Below are 20,242 nucleotides of genomic sequence, written 5' to 3'. Positions count from 1 at the left end.
GTCAGCAAGGCAGACAGCTGTTCAGTGGGGGGCTTACAACCCAAACCGAAGGTGATAATGAGAAGTACAGTACTTCCATAGGGAGCGAGCACTCTTCTTGGAAAGTGAACATGGTGCACTCGGGAAGTTCACTGACCACTATATAAAATCAAGAACTCTGAGTGGAATAAATAACACAGCTGACTGAGTCATTTGTGAGCAGAAATATCTGAAGATGGAACATGCTGATTAATGGAAAGCTGCACTAATGAGTAATAAAACTGGTTTTGTTCGCTTTTACACATCAGTGATCTGGAAGAAGGAGTTTCCAAAATGGTCATGAATTTGGGGGTTAAATACATCTGGGCAAGGACAGTCTAAGAATAGGAGAGTTAAAATTACAATTAACAACAATTAATCTGGAAAAGGAATATGGGATAGACTTCCATACATAATTCAGCAGTAAACATGCGACATGGAGAAGGCTAAGAATAAACAAACAACAAGCCTGAAATATCTTTAGAAAAATATATATAAATATTAAAAGCATGACAGAAAGCCAAACATAAAAGTTTCATGTCTATGTACATATAGCAAGATCATTTTATCTAGAAATAAACCAAGAGGCATAGCTTCCAAAAGTTACTACACCTACTGGTTTCAATGAACCTAAAGCCAAGCAGATCACATGTATCATTTAAATGCTGTAACTATTTCATTTTCTATCCATTTTCCTGCAAAGTGTATGTTCACTTTATAGCTGCAAAGCTGACAAATGTGGCCAAACATTGAAAGCACAAGTATCTGTTACCGTACATACACACTTACCCACACGGTCTGTATGTAAATACAATATAACTTTCTTCATCGCTCCGTTCAATAAACGTAACACACGTGTACTTTTCCCAGTGCCGCATAGCCTGTTTGAACATGGCGCGCTGGGTGCCTGGAAGAATAAGTGTATGAGATGAAGTAAGAGGCTTTTCTAACTGTGTCTTGTTCCTTAAAATCAGATTTCCATACTACGAATATAGGCCTGGAAGGAGTCACTGGACCATGAAGTCCTGTGTCCCGGCAGCCCCATGTACTGCCAGACTCCAATTAAAGGAGACCATCAGTTCATCATAACATATCTGCCTGCAGCGGGACCGCTACTGCCTGATGCGCTCTAGCAAACATAAAACCTGCAATAAAAAGCACACCTATGTTACACCAGAGGAATACAGCAGAAGAAATATAGTGTTGCTTATGTGCCTGCATTAGCATAACACTTGCAAAGCAATTTCCCAGAAATTATCAAGTAGACCACATCGGAGGAAAAAAAAGGAAAGGGGGGAGAAAAAAAAAAGAAAATTCAGGAACCCTGGATCCTAGCTATCTAGCCAGAAGGGAAAAAAAAAAATTTAAAAATCCTACACTCTTCAAATCTGGAGACCAGTTTAAGCTAAGCCATGTAAACAGGCATACCAGTCAAAGCACTTGATTTTAATAATGCTCTCCTGAACAGGGACCAGTTTCCACTTCTTTGCACCAAAATCTTTCAGCAATCTACTGATCTACCAAATAGGGGGAAAACCTTAATTTAGTACAATACTAAGCATACCTAGATATTTGTTTTAAAAATGAGAAACACATTCAGAAATAATCAAAACTACACTCTAGAAGCAGAAAGGCCAGTTCTCGCCACAGAACACAGAGCCAGCTAGTGTACAGTACTTCAGATAGTACAGCAATGTAATTTTATTGCCTGACAAAAGACAAGGCTTATTAACCTTGCTTATTAGAGGCACTGTCTGAAAATATAGCTGTATTGCTTCTGAGCTGGAAATCCACAAAGAATGGTACTATTTGGCATGAATTTGCTAGCAGAAATGCATCAAGATGCATGTTACAGCATAGGACAACTTAAAAAAAACCCAAACCACACACAACTTCTTTAAAGACGACAAAACCTCAAAGTTCATGCAAATAGCAAGGTCAAATCATGTCAGGATCCTAAAAATCAAAGGTTATTTCATCCCATCTTGCCCTTTTCTTTTATCTTTAAGCAATGTTTGCTAAGCCTTAGAATTTGTCTTTCGTTATGAAAAAGGTAAAATGTTGAACATGATATGCTTTCATTTAGTTTACTACCATTATTCCAGAAGATGGTAATCCTAAAGCAAAGGTCACATTTGGTATAGCACTATGTAAATACCCAAACTAAAAGTTTGACTGTAGCTGTCAGTTTGAAAGGAATGACTCTGGTTTTTCCATACACTGTATGAGCATTTGCATGTTTCTTCTGGTTCCCAATGTTATTGTGCACAATAAATAAGATGTTACTACATATCTTTTCCCATCCATTTTTGCTTTTCTCTCTCCCTTTTTGTTTTAATTTACCTCTCATATACACATTGATATTGATCCATTTACATTTTTCCAAGGATAACAAATGTTTTAAACTTTTTCTACAGTTTTCTGCTAAGAATTCTATATATTTTGAAGCCAGAATTTCCTCTTATCATATATAACATCTGTGTGTATCCATCTGAAAACCAAAACTGAGGAATTACAAAACACATTTGAGTCAGTTTGTTGAGTGAAATCAGTTTAGCAGAACACATCGCACCAGTTAAATTAATTATATTCTTGTTCTAAATATCCTGCAGATTTCATGACATTCTGCTACTTAGGGTCTTGAAAACAAACATGCAACAAGAAATATTAAGCAAAGAACAAAGACCCTTCCCTTTCTAAAACATAGTTACACACTTTTATTACGTATCTTGCCTTTGGGAACAATTTTTTTGGAAGTATGACTAATTTTTTCAGAACAAATGTATTTCAGGCCCAATCCAACATAAAACCTTCTATTGACATCCATAGTATCACTTGGCTTTAAGAAAAAAAAAAAAAAGGCCAATTAAAAAAATGCATATTCCTTCTCCCCATCCAAAGCACAAAGCTTACCGGTGAAATTTCCGCCTATTACATATGGAATGACACCCCCTGGCCATATTCTTTCTGTTCGTGATGTAGCAGCTCTGGGAAATCGGTTTTTCTCATTTTTCCCTGAGAATTTTACAGTAGCTCTTCCTTTAGATGTATTATTTTGCTCAAAGCCTGTAATGATAATTAAAACACTGAATAAGATCACACACACGCAAAAGAAAACAGTTGTTTTCCAGCAGGTCAAAGTCAGATTATTTCATTATTTCAGGACATTGTTATGCAACAGTCTATCACAACTTAGTTTTTCTGAGAAATGTTTGAAATGAAGAGTCTAAATCTTCATTTTTAAAACATATTTACAGTAACAATTTGAACATATATTTATCAATTTGAAGGCACGTTGCATACTTTCATCTACATTTTCTCATTTAATAATAATAGGTTTTTTTGTTTTTGTTTTTTTTTTTAATAAATTAGGATTTTTTCCAGCAAAGGAAGAAAGACTTTGGACAGACCCCAAGTAATCAAGGCATTCACTGTCCTTTTCATTTTTACTGCAAGATCTGCAAAAACCAAGTGTATGACCATCCTTAAAGCACTGGACAGAAAGAAGTCCTAAAAGTATTAGATTGGTTTTTATTACCAAGAATTACAAGGAAAAAAAAAATAGATAAATTATTTGCAAAGTTGTATACACAAGGAAAAAGTTAGAGAGGGTCATTACTCCCTCCAATCTCCATCATCTGTATCTATATCAGTAGATTCACATTTTCACCTGAAAATGTGACTTTCATTTTGATAGTAACCCTACAACACTTCAGGATACAAATACACATTTTTTCCTAAACGAGCTTTTGGAACCCTAGCAATAAGTATTACTCGTGGCTGGAATTTCTTTACAAGACCAAAAAATGTTATTACTTTCAGAGATATTACAACCGTTCATCCCGTTACAGGCAAATTTTTCCCAAATCAGCTGAAACGTACTGTGACAACAGAAGAGGATAAGGCTAGTTAGACAAGGACTTGCACACCGTAACAGATGCTGCTTCGGAAGCAATTTATAAGTTAGTATGCACATCGGGGCAGGCGATTAAAGTGGATCATTTGAAAAGTGATCAACAAATCCTACCCAGTGGGGTTGAAGTCTTATTCCTCACTGATGATTACACCTTGCCCCTGTGAGTACCCCCTGTGACACCAGTTCCACCTGAGCTAATGGCTATGCCAGAATCAGGGAGCACTCCAGGGCAGAATCATGCTACAGTATCTTGGCATAGCCCCAGGGCTGGGAGAGCAGCAGAAGGAAGAAAGGGAAGAAGCTACAGCACCAGGCAGGGAGAAAGGTCTTGATGCACAGGAAGAAAAACCTGCCTTTGTAACAACTAATATGTAATTCAAATTATGTCAGGAATGATACAGAAAATTTCAGGTAAAGCAAATAACTTATTCTTGTAATTCAAGAAGTGTGTAAATGAGAATTACCCAACAGTCTACAATACAGGTAGAAACTTCAGAAAAAAAACCCTATTGCTACATTTAATATGCAGTCATTACTGAACCACGTCACATGTTAATATAGATGTTTCACCATTCAAAATTCTTTTTATCAACTTTCTTTTGAACTAGAAGTAAGAAATTTATGCCAAATTGCATGCAAAAGATGACAAGCATTTATGCAATACTAAAATTGTAATTCTCTTACAAGGAATGAAGACTATATACCAGAGCACATCTGCAAAGGCAGTTACTGTGCTCTGGTTAATCTTACAAGATATGCAGTGATGCATTTAGACATAATGTGGTGTGATTACAATGGAGTTTCACATATTTTCCTTTTTAAGGTTGAGGTTTCATGACATTAAAGTGACATCTTGCATGACATACGGCGAGTAACCTCAGCCAGTATTAATGGGGATTCCACTTACACAGTCAGCTGAATTCAACTACATTCATACAGGCAAGAGTATGATTAGTATAAAAATGTGTTTGTTTAATGCAACACACCATAAATGCTTCAAACACAGTATGCATCATCAGGATGCCCCAACTGAATCAAAAAAACCCCAAACAAAATCAGCAGCTATGCAGCATAGCCTACCTGTACTGAAAGTACATTGTACTGATACCAGTTGAATTGATAAGTGTGAATACAGGCATACAAAAAAGCTAAGGAATTTTTAATACGAGATTTAAAACTACATATTTTAGCTTCCAGATTTGATGCTGGAAAGGATGCTGGAAAGAGACCTCTAAGAAAATCCAACAATGAGCTAATCTCTTCACTACCATTCTTGTACTTTTTATTTTATATTTTGTTTATGCCAATAGTAATGCAGAAAGGCTTTAAAGTGTTAAAGTACTATCGACATCAGTGTTCGTGATACATTATCACATCAGGCAACCTGCTGATTTAAACAGTGAAAATACCAGAGCCAAATCTTCTTATCCTGTCTATAAGCTGATAGAGGGCACCTCGTTTTTTTGACATTCCATGTTCTCCAAAGCCACCTTTAAAAAGAAGGAAAAAAAAGAGGAATTTTACAAAAGTTAAAAAAATGAAATCTTACACCTACAGCAACTATACAGCCTGGAGAGATTAGAAAATACCCCGTAAAAACTGCAATGCGTCTTAAAGTTTAACATACTTCAATGACTCACAAATTCTTTAAGTATGGACAATGAAATAAAAACACATTTTTAACTGAAATATATGCTAATGTACATTCCAGAATGTAAGCCAACATGTCTTTGTTATTCAGACAAGTCATGACAATTACATCATCTAATTATTATTTGGAGCTTTTTTTCTTCCTGGTGACCTTGACATCCTCAGAGCCATATTGATTGACAGCTAAAAGCCTTACTCTCACAGAAATTTCCTGAATGCATGCCATAATCTACTCATTTCAAGGGAGGGGAAAGAGGGAAAGCAAGCACCCAAAGTTTCATCAGAAAAAAAACAACACGACTGATACAAACTTAATATGGCCAATTTTACCATGAAGGATTTGGTTTTCTTTGTCAGCATGCAAATAGATGTCCAATGCACTCTAAAGGCTTTGAAACATCACATGCCAGTGTATATTGCAGTAAGACCTTGCAGGCATATATGTCTGTGTCATTTCAGTAACCAATGAGCAAGAAAAATTAAGCTAACGAGTAATTTATTTTAACATTTACCATGCCATTTACAGAAACGCAACCCATTACAGAAAAGTGTACATTTGATGCCTCTACCACATACTCTCTTCACCTGTAATCCTTTTGTGGCTGCAAGTGCCTTTGCAAACATCAGTAAACCAGAAGAAAAAACACTGATAATGCTGCACTAGTCAATAAATTATTCAGAATTGTTCAGAAAGTTTTGTGATTTTCAGAAGTTTGTAGTAGGTTGTGACAAGAGGGTTTTCAAAACCACTTTTTCAAACCACAGCAAAAAAGAAAAAGATAGAAATAAAAGGACCATTGAAACCTCCAGCCACCACTAAAAAGACCTTTCCCAACTTCCCATAAAAAACTTTCAATATTTGTGAAAAAGATATTTATTAAACAGCAATTTAAAATCATATTCCAGATGAGAAAATTCCATATAAGGCAAGTGAGTTTGTGTGGCTGCTCAGTGAATAACAATGTGCCTAATTATTTGGATTACATTGTCACATAGTTGCTGGCTCCCTTGAGAAAAATTTTCCAAATTTTTTAAAACATTTTAGATAGATGAGGTAATAGTTTGACACATTCTTTTCCAACAAGTTACATGGTAACTATAACATACATTACAGAGAATATAACAATTCCATTCCTTGTATTGATCATTAATGTAATTTTCTCTCATGCTAGCATTCATCTTATTAAAAAAGGCATAGAGCTAAAGTTTTCAAACAAGTATTAAAAAAAAAAAAGTCCTTGAAAGTATCAACTGTCACAGACATAACAGGAAAAACAATCTATTATTTACTTAAAGAAACTATTACACTATAATTATTTCTAGAAAAAAAACTTAAACTGTCATTTCTGTATTAACACAGCCTGTGTATTCCATTTAGTAGAAAACTGAAAAAGAAAAATTATCTCATATAACTAATCTGCCTTATATGAATAATATACAGCCTTGCCAAGCCACAGTCTAAAAAAATTTTAAAAAAAAATATTTGCTGCATCTTGTCATCCGTCAGGCACGAGAAGGAGGATACTTTTGACAGTTTGGACTCATATACATAAGAATTTTATCAGCTTTACTGTTGTTTCTGTTCACAATGATTACGTGTATTGCTTGGACAAAACGACAAATAAAATGACAGAGCCACGCTCTGAGAAGCTCACAGATTACGTATCTGACCCTGCAAGTCCTGGCAGATAATCCTGACCAAAAGGAGTAGTCACATAATGTGACTCAGAGCCTGTGAGCCTCAGGGGGTTTAATTAGTAGTTGCAATGAAAAATGTGACTCTGCAACTCCGTCTTGACACCCAAGTATCTAACCCTGCTGTCACCTTTAGTTTGCGAAGGTCAACAACAGAAAGTACTCAGAAATAAAGCTTGTAAATGTTGTGTCTGTAACTAAGATAAAATATGAAATTGTTTTCTATTTTACAGGCATTTTACATTCCTTTCCCAGTTGCTACCTAATATCAACTAATTAGCTGTTGGCAATTTCCTCTTCTGGAAATTAGAGGGGAAAAAGCACATTAGGCTGTGCAGTTTGCAAAAGCAGACTAAATTCCTAGTTTATGCATCAAAATGCTGTAAATGTAGAACAATAATTACATATATAAAACATAAAATTGAGTACTCCAACTCTGCTTTTAGAAAAATAAGAATGTTGAGGGTTCACCAAGAACCATTACAAAATCATCAGCTTCAGTAGTTTGTTCTCCAAAGTCCAGTCCCACTGACCATTGCAGTTGCATTGATTCCTCTAGTGCAATAAAAGTAGAAAAATCTGATCCAAATGCATTAGTAACTCTCAGTAGGATGACTCAATATCCTGAATAGCATACTGTCCACAGGAAAAGATAAGGCACACACCTCAAGATAGGTAAGGAAAGAAAATTAAATAATAGGATATTAAACATTATTTAAAAACAGCTTTGAAATGTATATTGTTTCTGTGGCAACTGACAAAAAATGAACTGTACAGCTAAAGAAAAAATAGAAAAGCAAGAAGAAAAAATAGAAAAGCAAGAAGAAAAAGGAAAGCCAACAGGCCAAAGAAATCACTCAACCTCATCCACTCTAAGGGGAGATGACCGACCTTGCTCTCTACATTTTGTCAGCAAAACCAGCGCCTGAAATGCCTTCAAAGCCAATTAAAACTACTTGTTTGGGGGAAAGGGGGGCAGGGAAACCGCTGACTCTACTAACAGTTTAAAATCCAGTCTCGATCTAGAATTGTGGTGTTCAAAGGTGTTCCTGCCTTGAAAAAGCAAGTGGCTTTAAAAGGAGATAAAATAAATTTTCAAGTTATTATAAAAATAGTCTAATCACGACATCTAAGTATGAAGAGTAAAAATATTTTAAGTATATCAATACTGAAAATGTAAATTGAAAATTGTTTCCTTGGTCTGAAAAATTCCTTTCTGATCACTTCTCAAAATGATCCTTATTTTCACATACCAGGAACCATCAAGTTAATAGTAGTTTAGTTCAGGAACATATAGAACATGCTTAATAGAAAATAAATTTCTATTATACATTTATACTTTTTTCTAATAGTATTTTTTCCACACTTTTCCTAAGTAACTTGGCTTTTTTGGTACCATAACCTGAAAGTTTACATATTCACATTTATGAATTTACAAATCTGAGCCTGAAAGCATAGATATTTTTAGACATTAGATATTCATTCATTTATATGTGGATTATGTTTTCTCTCTCTCACACACACACGTGTATATTTACACATAAAGCATATCTCTTTATCTATCTGTCTGAACATCCAACTGCCTGTGTTAATCAGATTGCAGCTTTAGGCACTAATGCACTCTATGTTAACAGCAGCAAATAAACATGCACTAAAATTTGTCAGATAAATAGTCGCTTTTTAGACAAGGCAAATTCTAGCAAGGATGCTATGTGCTTGTGTTGCTTCTAGATCTGGATGGAACTGAAAAAACAGCAAAAAGAGGGGTTGCAATCCAAGACTCCCAGTCTCGGCTCCAAGGTTTCACATACATTCTCCATAGGGCATTTGGGCTCTGCTATCAGGAACTTTTAGCGATAAGAAAGGATTTGTACAATTTCCTTTCCCACATGACCACCTGCAGAGTGGTCTTATGGTTCCTACCAGCATCTGCTCTTCAGTTCAACAAAATATTTTTAATCAGAAATGCCAGAATAAAATTAAAATTTCAGCTTTTCTTTTTCTTTCCCTAAAACAATTTTATACTCATTGTTTAATAACTTTTTAAAGTGTAAACTAATATTACCCAAAACATTATACTGTCTTTCTACACTTAAAACAGAGATTGCCTTCTGTGCAGAAGCAATTAACAGGAAAAATAAGTTAAAACCAGCTTAAAATACCATACCTGTGTTATGGCCAAGTCTTTCGTTGGAGTGCTGCGTAAGGTCAATCGTCCTGTCAATTTGAAAGATTTTTAAGTCTTCATCATCTAAGGCAATATCTCCCCAAAAGACAGCTTTAAATAAAAGAGAGCTCAATTTAATTAATGAATTTATTTAGACATTAAAATCAATCTGAAAACTACAATGCCATGTTATAACCCTTGGGGAAATATATGACAAAATTATATTTATATCACATATATTTGTTTACTGATCTATATTTTTATACAAAGAAAGAAAATTACCTAGCAACAGACAAATTTGTTTCAGTATTCTTCTAAACTCTTACAGTTTTGTTAATTTTTTACACATTGTCTAAATGCAATCATTCAAATGTAATGTCAATCTATTAAGAAATTTTCAGCTTGTGTTGTCTTCTGTAAGTAAATACAACAAAGCATATTAGACACTGAAACATGTTAACATTTGCACTATGAAGTCAAAAACATACAGTAGTGAAAAAATACAACCTTTACATTTCCTAATATCTTCCAGAAAACAAGAATTATTTGAAGAAAGTTTTATGATGTTCCAATCACTTTATTACATTATGTTTGCCTCAGAGAATTAATATATTTATCCATTTTCTGTTAAACTGAGTGGAAAATAAACCTTTATTTTTCATTTTCCTCTTGGTTTATTTGTATGCTTTCCTTTCATAGTTAATCTCACTATTAGGTTTCTTTCAAATACTTTGCTTTTCAAAGCTCCAGTCTCTCTTTCTTCTTTTTAACCCTTCTTTGGCCTTTTGGGCGGGTTTCTTCTTCTCTCTTTTCCTGTTCTCTTTCAGGCTCTCTCAGGTTTTTTTTCTGTTCAACTTCTGCACAGTAACTCATCTTCCCTAAGCTGTCTTCACAACTCAGTGAACCAAGATATAGGCCCACTTGCAAGAATTCAGGATCTATAACCTCAGTCTTTCATCTCTGCCTATTTTTGCTGAGATTTTATCCTGAGATCTCCCTGTCAACTTGAGCTTATCATTAAAGCTGAACTCAACAGGCCATATCCTCAACTGCTGTGAATGAAGTCAACAGAGCATATACCAATTAACATGAGCTGAAGTGGTTGTTTATTATCTTTACCCAAATTCTTCCTTTTCCTTCTCTTCACTGCTCCTGTCAATAGCTCTATTATTTGTCTCCTCAGAGTCACAAAACCCCTGGCTTCAGTCTTGGTGCCATCTTCAACTCTTTCCCTTCTTTGCCCCATCCAGGAAGACATCACTAACTTTGCTTGCTTGTTCGTTACACAGTTCCACAGCAGATCACTTTCTTCACTCCTGTACAACTAAAACCTTGTCCAAAATCCTGCTGTTACCAAATCATTGTCTCTAGTCTACTTCCATTCAAACTGACTCTAAAAATTATTGTTAACTAGTATTCTTTTTTTCTGTCTGTTCTGTATATCCTGTAGTAGAGACCACTCATCAGATAATATTCTCAGTAGCTTCATCTTGCTGCAAAAGTTATCTTTTTCTTATTTATTGATGCTTACATGCATTAGTATTTAATCAAATCCACATCAAAAAAGTCTTTACTTATGTAAAAAGATATGTATTTCTACAGCACTCCCAGGTATTACATCCTCCTATCTCCAATATTTTTCTTGAACGCAAGGCAACTAGGAGAAATTACACCGAAAGTGCCTTTGGTTTGCCTTGTGAAATACCTTTAAAAAAAATAGATCACCTACATAGAGTTCCAAAATGAAAATGAAAATGAAACTTTTCAATTAAAAACATAACCAACATCTTACAACTTCCCTAAATATGGGTATTTCTATGTATATAATGTTTACACAAAAAGAAAATGTTTCTTAGAAACCGTAAGTATTTGAGACCATTTCTGAAACTGTTCAGTCACTTTAACACATTTCTGAACACTCTCCTTCCAAGGCTCAGTATTTCCTTATGTTCACATTAGGGGCACCTTTCCTCTGGCTAGCCTGCTCTCACCAGTGATGTTTTTTACCAGAGGTCAAAAGACAGAGCTAGTGGCAGCTCTAGATGGGTTGGGTTTTTTTTCCCTTAAGCTTCTAGGAGAAAGTTTTCAAAACGCTGACAATTTGAGCAGTGAGGGGAAAAAGTCAGTAGTCTCCATGTGACTCCAGTTAAATATTACTTGTTATTAATATTATAAACACCTTCTAGAGATTTCTCTTGGATGTCATTCATAACAGGGGCCACTGTATAAGCATAATGAAAGATTGCAAACTTTAATAAACAGAACAGAAAATGGTAATAGGCAGAAACAATTAACATTTCAGTCTACAAAAGACATGATGTGCCCCAACAGGTCACACAGGTTGTCCACATCAGACTTGAGGAGGTGCTAAAGCTCAATAGCAAGCCTATTTTTCTTTCATGGTAATACTGAGAGTTAACAAAAGGAAGGTTCTGAATTATCAACAGATGATGCAAGAAATAATTCACTGACAGAAATGCATTAGCAGAAATCACTTTGGTTTCAGTGTGTAATACTGATGCATAAATATGACGCCCAAAGCAAATCCAACTTCAGAAAAATAAAGAAGTAGAAAATATCCTCCCTAAGACTTGATAATGCATCTTCATCACTTCACTGTGGTAACATTCACTTTGCCATGAAAATACAAATAGCAAGGACTAAACCCTGTGAATTTGTCTGACTTAAATGCATTGAATTTTTGTGCACATACATAAAATATACGTCAGTGTTCGGGCAAGGTATAGCAACTTTGTCTGTCGGGATAGAAAGGAAAACAAAGCTATGCTATTTTTACTAAACATCTGGACTGCTAGCTAGTTTTTGATTAACCACCAAGCACAAGGTTAAGTCTAACAATACCATAGCCATGGTAATACAACAGTAAGTGCTGATGCGAGTTTGACGTAGTTGTAAACAAGTAATCAGTGTGACCAATAGGACATAGGTTCTCCCACGTATTAACTACATATGAGTTAACACTGAAGAAATATATATGATTGATTGTTTAAAAGTATAATGGAAAGTTTGGGGCTTTCTTCAGGCCATTGTTTTTTTGATGCAAGGCAATTCTGTTTTGCAGAAAAAAGACAAACGCGTAAAAGAAACATGATGAAAGGCAGAAACCTTGATAGAATTAATTCATTTGACTTTAGCAACGATTTAATAATTGCCACTTTACTTTTACTGAAATGAACCTGTGATTTTCTGAATTAATTTCAGTGCAACTGGGAAGACATATACCTAGCAAAAGAAACAACCGTTAACTGGATGCTGTTTAATTTCAGTATAGTCCAAACAATCAGCAACTGAGACAAAAAGGGAGCAAATAACTGCTTTCTAAACAGTACACCTTTTTCCCAGTGAAAGGTCTGCACTGAATATAAATTCTGCCCTTCAAAGTCTGAAGCACAACTCCACCTAAATTATCAAAAAAAAAAAAACTAACCCACATATCTCCCCAACAACTGTTAAAAGTATCCTTTAATTTTTTGGAATGCGTGTGTAAGTGTCAGACTACTTTGTAACTAGAGAAGACCATATTTTTATCTCCTGCTTTAAAATTTTTATGGCCTGAAACTATCCGCAGAAGTCACTCTGTATACTTCATCATGTCACACACCAATCTTAACCTTACAGAAAGCAAGCAGAGGATTGTTTGGGTATGCAAGGCATGATGTTAAAGACTTTGCTAAGAGCATGTTAGGATTAAGAGCTTTATTAGCTCCCTCTAAGGAACTTCTGACAGAATTGACCTGTTGAGCTCTACACCTCCTTCATTTCTCACAGATATTTAATTCATAATTTTCATCCAGAAAATTAACAAGAATCTGACAACCAATTCACTTAGCATGCAAAAAATAAAAACTGAAACAAAAGGATGGAAGAACTTTCAAAATGATCCAAACAGAACTTTAACGTACCTCTACTTCTTTCAGGTCGCTTCATATTATCTCTTACACTATCTATCTATTCAGTGATTAGGAAAAGTTAATGCTTACAGACCATTTTTTCATTTAATTTGAAAATGCAAGAATGACAATAAATTTAGGAAAAATCTGTTGAAAATCTGAGACAGCATTAATTACAGGGAGGAAATATTTCAAGTATCTTTTATTACATATAGGTTTTTAATAAAAAAGAAAATGGATCTTTTTGTCCAATACTTGATAAAGAGATAAATACCCTGTTATACCACATTTCATGCAACTTTATGTTGGTTTTTTTTGGGGTGGGGAGGGGCAGGGGGTTGTAAGTTTATATGGTCACTACATATGCATTTACAGAAATTCAGAGACAATACATGCATCAATTTCAGAATGATGGACACAAACTAATTAAGCAGTAAAAGTATGTTTTTCTGTAACAGCGGAGAAGGATTTATGTGGAACTGTTAAAACAGAAAATACTGCTCACTGGCAGATGCAGTTGAGCTTTCACAAAACTCAAAGCCCTCAGCCAAAGACTACCTTCAAAAAGGTCTTATTTTATTAAAAGACAAAACATTGCCATGTAAAGTAGCTAAATTTGCTACATGTAAACAATCAGCTCACAAGCATGAAAACAAACAGGAAAATAAGTAGGTTGTAAAAGATATCTGCCATCCAGAGAAACACACCTTAATATTACCACTCAAGTAATGTGACTGGAAAGGAAAAATAAGATGATCTATACAACAGAGATCAAGCACAGGAACTACGGCTACATTCTACTACTTGTAACAGGAACTATTATCATAAATAATTAAGATTCATCTGCAAAGCTCCCTTCGCAAATCTACTCTCTTCCAACAAGACCATCAGTGCATCAAATATCAAATGTCCAGTATTCTAAATGAATAAAATACACTACTAAGGATAGAAAATAAAAATAAGTAAATAAATATTTTTTTTAAAGTGATTAAAACTATTCTACGTATATGGATGTACACACATAGTATGAATCAATTGGAATACACAGTTAGGACAAAAAAAGTTTTGATGACTTTCTAGAAGATGGTCAGAAGTCCACGGAACAAGAAAGAAATCGTGTTGCTAAATCCATGGGGCTGTGATACGCGGTAGGATGGCTCATTCTGGGGTTTGAAATATCAATTATCATGTACGTCCGCAAAATATATACAGAAGTATATTTCTTATAATTGCAATAACAAAATTATCTACATCAAACTTCCTTCACAATTTGTCCTACAGTTATCACTTTTTAAAACTCAAGGCATAAACAGCCTTTTTTAATAAAATATATTCCTGCTAGTATTCATATTGGTATTAGTAACAAAGTATAAAATGCAACTAAGCAAAGATTGCGAGTGTTTGCCCCTACAGCACAGCAGCGCAGCAGAAGAAAGCCAACTCTACCTTGGGGGTAGTCAGGAGCACCCAGCTACCAAGGACAGCTCTAGGAGACCGGCACCGTCAGAGACCACTACGACCCAGAAACCATTTTCATAGCGTGATTTGTTCTGATGACTCTGAAGGCTAGAAAAATGTTCAACTCGGGTACAACTTTCCCACATTTGGAAAGCTTGTGAAAATAAGATTAGGGAAATTCTTTCTCAGACTTTCTCAAACCGAGATGTAAATTGTGATCAGCCACAAAGGTATTCTCTTGTTCTGTGAGCAGATGCAGAACTGTGATACAGAGATTACTCCTGTACTGAGAAGATACCAATAAAAGTATTAAGGCAACATTAGAAGACATTTTAAAAGCAAAGGCTCAGATTTTGGTATGCTACTGGGAGTGGAAGGCACAGGAAGTTTATGCTTCATCCCTTTCATAGAAGCTGCCAAGAACGGACAACAAAAATATTGGAGTTAACTGCAAGGCAAAATTGAAGTCTGAAGAGCTCCTTTAACATACTTCAATGGAAGGAGGGGGACACAGCACTTTTCAAAGTCTGACCAGTAATTCATGCAGCAAGAGGTGCCAAAAAGTGTGTTGGCCCAGGTTCAGGGTAGATATTAATCTAAACCCACATGTGCAGCGGTTCCAATTAGCAGCCTCTTCTATAGCTGAGTCATTGAGTACTTCCCTGTAACAACACAGTTATCTGCATTATAGTCTATCTTGGTGAGTCATTTTTTTTTCCATACAATCCATTCACAGCTTACATAACTGCCTCTGACTCTGAATAGAAAAAGGAAAATCTAGAGCTAAATAAGTAAAAAAAATAATTTCAACTCATTACAAAGAGTCAACATACGCTACTTTAATTAACCTGATTTTGTACTCCCACTGTCTTCAAATCAGCTCAGTCTTTCCAAGATTTTCAGGTGCAATATACTTTCTTAGAAATCATTACAATGAGACCAAACAGGGCAAATAAGCGGCCAAAGATCTTACATGCAACCACAAGCATAAGACTGCAGGCCATACCCTAAACTCCTTCTATCATCGCTTGTCACAAGTGCTACCTTCAGCCATAACCGTATAATAAGTTTCTGTGTTACCATACAGAGCTCACAGAACTTTCAAAAGCAATTTATGACTTCAAATTAAATTTTGTTTAGTCAAACACCTTGCACTGACATACATAAAGTTATCCTGAAATCAGCCAGCTTGTGTATGGCAGCGATGTAGCCTTAGAAGGGCAAATTTTAATGCAATTTACTCAAATCTCCAATGACACAGTTTCCCTGTTGACATCATTACCTGCAACTGACCACTGTCTCACATCACCCACTCTTAGAAGCTTCCCGTGTTCCCCACACACAAGGCTTTTAGCTTCCTTCCTTCCGTTCACCATGTGTTCACATTTATAGGTAGGGTGCTGGCAAGGCAACACCCCTGTTGGGGCCAAGTTACACTTATGGAACCCCATCTGTGGTACATAGCATTCCACTGCAGCTCCTTCACACTGTTCTCCAAACTCTGCAGGAAGTTATCACGAAACTGACCCAACTACAACAGAGAAACAACCAGGTACGACCTGGCTGTGGACACAAAAAAGCTGTAGAGCCAAAGGCAGGAGAAAAGAACAAACTGCTGGAGAGGCATCCACCATCCCATAGAGCCAGCTGGTTCCAGACATCCCTCCCAGGTGCACGACAATCAGATCATAGCACAGATGGGCTACGGGTTAAGTGGCGTGCAGCACTGGGGCATGTTCCAAGTTTTTCAAAGCAGAAAAGGTCTCCAATACAAAGCAATATTCTCAAGGAAAATCAGGTATTTGTGACACCATTTATCAGGGTAAAATCTTCACTTACCAAAGAGGCATCTGTAGAGCCTGGTCTTTGTGAAAACGGATAATTGGCTAGAGATATTTTTCCATGATGCAGCATAAATCTTGATTTACAGATGTCCATTTCCTCTGAGCTAACTACCGCTTCTACTTTGTTCTTAATTTGAAAGTAGCAACTTTTTAAATTCCATTTTTTCTGTTCCCTTATTTGAGGGACAGTTTTCATATTCCTTTAAAATTAGTACAAAACAAAAAATAAAGATCTTCAAGAAAGCGAAGACTACTTTGACAGAAGTTGCAATCTTAGGTAAGAGGACAGGCTTCACTCCTAAACGTACTCAACAGTAGTTTGAGGGCAGGCTTTTTAACAATGCAACAGCTCTTCTGTGCAAAGTTTGGTTCTTGGTTGAACTGTTTAACCTGGCAAGCTTCCTGACCTTCACTGATCACTGCCTCAGGCCAGAGATTGGCAAAACAAACCTACAGACAGGTACGCTGAAACAGATCCATTTACCATTCCTGCTACTAACTTTTTTTATTATTATTTTCTACTATTTCTAGTTTTTAGACAGCAAAAAGGGTCAAAAGTAAAAAAAAAATAATTTTTGAAAACACGAGCCTTTCTTAAGAGCAGTTATCAACCACTTTGAAAGGAAAGCCACACCAAGAAACCAGCGGCTCTCAAAGATCAATGATTGCTAGAAATATAGGGTAATTTCTCTTACCACAACAAATGCTGACCTTCTTTATATGAAACCACATGTGAGAGTAGCATAACTTCCCGGGTCTGTCACTCTTACCACCAGGACAGAGGCAGCGGGAGAAACAGTTCTTCCTCTTCCTGGGAAGGGTGCACGTCACCCCTAGCAGAAGCCACTGCCCCCAAATTTGCTGACCTTTCATTTAATGATAACAGACCATGGTTTCTGGCATAGGAGAAAAGGGCTAATGGGTCACGGGGTATTTTTACTGTCCCCAGTCACCTGCAAATGCTGACAACTTCTGCTATAACTAGCCTTATTAAGGAGGCTAGAAAAATACACCGGGGGAAAATTCAGGTCTATAATATCACAACAGTCATAATTACCCCAGTTAGCCCTATACGACCACTATGATGCTGTAACATTCATCTTCATTTTACTTTGAAGATCCATTATCCTGTGAATAGCCTTAGGGTCAAGATCTACAAAGTTAATTATATGGCTAAGCTTTCTTACAGTAGAAAGAACAGGCTCCATGAGGCAAAATTATCACTCTTAAAGTGATTTTTTTTTTTTTTAATATAGAAAATACATAAACATAAAAAACAAATCTCATTGTTTTAAAATTAAGAACAGAATTTAATTAATTCTATTCCTTAAAGAATGGGAAAATGGGTAACTTTAAAAATAAGCTGCATATAGAAGAATGGAGAAAACCCCTTGTTGGAAAGAAAGTTGTCACTCTGAGCATGCCACCTACATGAAACAGCTGTCAGGGCTGAGGCAGACACAACAGCTGCTACAAACCCTCCCCAAAGATGCAAGCCTTAGATATTTTCATTTTAACACCAAGAAAACAGAATAGCACCAGCAAATCAAGTGAATTACCAAGCTAACTGATAACGCATGGCACAAGCCAAAGGATTACACAAACCATTTTATTATTTGCATTACACCTGTATTAATCAACTGTATCTACTTTGTACAGAATTTTGTGTAACACAGCTGATGTTTTACAGCTTTTTGTTTTCCTCATACTGTCTAAACCTCAGGTCAAAATAGCTTCTTCAAGTTCACAATATAAAACACGTTTTATAAGTGAAGTACATACCTTTCATAACTTTTTCAACATGATTAACAACACTTTTGCTCAGAGCAGACTTACGTATTTTTAAATTAAAATACTTTCATCATCATGAAACAGCTGTGCATCACTTGAGCACAGTACCAGTTTCTTTGTCCCAGAAACTGAATTCAATCAGTTCAGCATGGTTGTTGAAGGAAAAATCATTTTCTTGTTTTACTTGACATTTTTGAAATATTATTTTCCTTCTAACCAGACGGTAAAAAAGGAGCTAGAAGCTTACATGTATAGATTCACCTACATGAATGCATTCGGGGACTGGGGAAGTGCTATTGCGTAGTGCTCTAGTGCTCTCTGTTCAAAACACAAATCAATTTCTAATTTGATTACTTTGATGCTTCCCTCTTCAAGCCTCAGAAGAGAAGAAAGGTAACGGCACTGTCCGAAGATAGGAAACTGCAGCATAATTATCAAACAAACCATTAAGACACTGGAAATAACGCTCATTTTGTCTCCCAGAGATTTGCAGCTCTTGTGGCCTTCAGCCCAACGCCTATTAGTGTAACTTGGGAAGAGCAAGTGGGGTTTCAATGTTACTAGTAAAGCTCACTTCAGCAAAAAATCATGCAGCCCAAGAGACCAAGAGACAGAGACACTTTACCAGGTAGGTAGCTCAAACTAAAAACTTTCAAGGAGTTTGGAGTTAGGCATCCGCACCCTGACCACTCAACAGGCACAGAAACTTTCACCACATGATTGTCGTATAGAAAGGGTACCAGGGGAACAAACCAGTATCAAGCGGAACTTGAGAGATACACATTCTTAACCAAAGACCATCAGGACTACAAATCTGGTCCATGCTTCCCCTTCCATTTTTAAGAAAAAGCACACAAGTTCAAGCAACAGGGGTTGAATGAAGGAAGGACATCAAATCAAGTGAAGCACAATGGAGGAGAGCTACAAAGTGGAGAAAAGGTGGTAGTAAAATGTGGCTACTAGGAAGACCATTGCCATGCAGAAAGCAAACAGCTACAGAGTATTTAATTGTAGCCATCTACAATGGTTTGGGTTTTTTTTGGGGTTTTTTTTTTTGAGAAAGAGAAAATTTTTACTGAGGTCAAAGAGCTGGAAAGACCAAGATAATGTCAGACTCTGCTTAAATGTTTGTATTTTGGAGGATAGAGGCAAAATCCTTTATGTTTTTCCACTCTCCAGGCCTTAAAAAAAAAAGTTGTTCCAACCCATTCAATGGAATGGAGATATTATTGAACAGTAAGGATTTGAAAGAATAAAACCCTTCTCAAGGAGGAAGAACAAAAATAACAAAACGCTCAAAATTCACCTAAATAGACTGCTGAGGGAGTGGGGCAAAACCGTTCGGTCACAACTTCAATTTAACATCCTAGCCTTTCAGTGACAAAGTTACAGGGTCAAAAATTGTTGTTTCTGATAAGCTGAAGAAATATATTTATATACATTACCAGAGAAGGAGTATTTTAGATGAGTGGTTCCCAGGTCTTGAGCCTTTGCAAGCATGTTTTCCTGGGGGTTTGCTGCTTCCAAAGACACTCAGACAAATCAGATATGAATGGTGCTCCTGGAAGAGCCTTGGGGCACGGACTGGAGAGACCAAGCTCAGCACGAGGATGGCCGCAGTCGACAGAGCACAAGCACTCTGCAGGAGCCTTGGGGGGGAAGCAGCAAGTAGCTGTCTGGGGATATGGAGGGCAACCCAGAAAGCAGCTAATTTACAAAAAAAAAAAGGATTGGGAATTACTGTTTAGTTAAAATAGGTCACTTTGGAAATACCAGTCTCCAAGAAATTTCA

The 20,242-nt window shown here is 36.2% G+C and overlaps 1 protein-coding gene across 2 annotated transcripts in view; it reads right to left on the bottom strand.

Annotated features, from left to right (window-relative positions):
• Nucleotides 1-20,242, bottom strand: part of TLL1 (tolloid like 1) — a 136,107-nt gene that overhangs the window by 67,908 nt on the left and 47,957 nt on the right. The window contains exons 2-5 of one of the 2 annotated variants that reach the window (XM_081999576.1): nucleotides 9,447-9,557; nucleotides 5,344-5,424; nucleotides 2,932-3,084; nucleotides 808-925 (exon numbers count right to left, since the gene is read on the bottom strand). In XM_081999576.1, coding sequence (XP_081855702.1) covers nucleotides 808-925; nucleotides 2,932-3,084; nucleotides 5,344-5,424; nucleotides 9,447-9,557 — 463 coding nt within the window. Of the gene's footprint in view, nucleotides 1-807; nucleotides 926-2,931; nucleotides 3,085-5,343; nucleotides 5,425-9,446; nucleotides 9,558-20,242 lie in introns of those variants that run through there. The other variant, XM_081999575.1, reaches the window with a different exon arrangement.

The sequence above is a fragment of the Phaethon aethereus genome, assembly GCF_964289735.1.
Source record: "Phaethon aethereus genome assembly, chromosome: 4".
Taxonomy (NCBI): domain Eukaryota; kingdom Metazoa; phylum Chordata; class Aves; order Phaethontiformes; family Phaethontidae; genus Phaethon; species Phaethon aethereus.
Note: the sequence above shows the minus strand (reverse complement) of the source record. Positions and strands in the feature narration are given on the sequence as shown.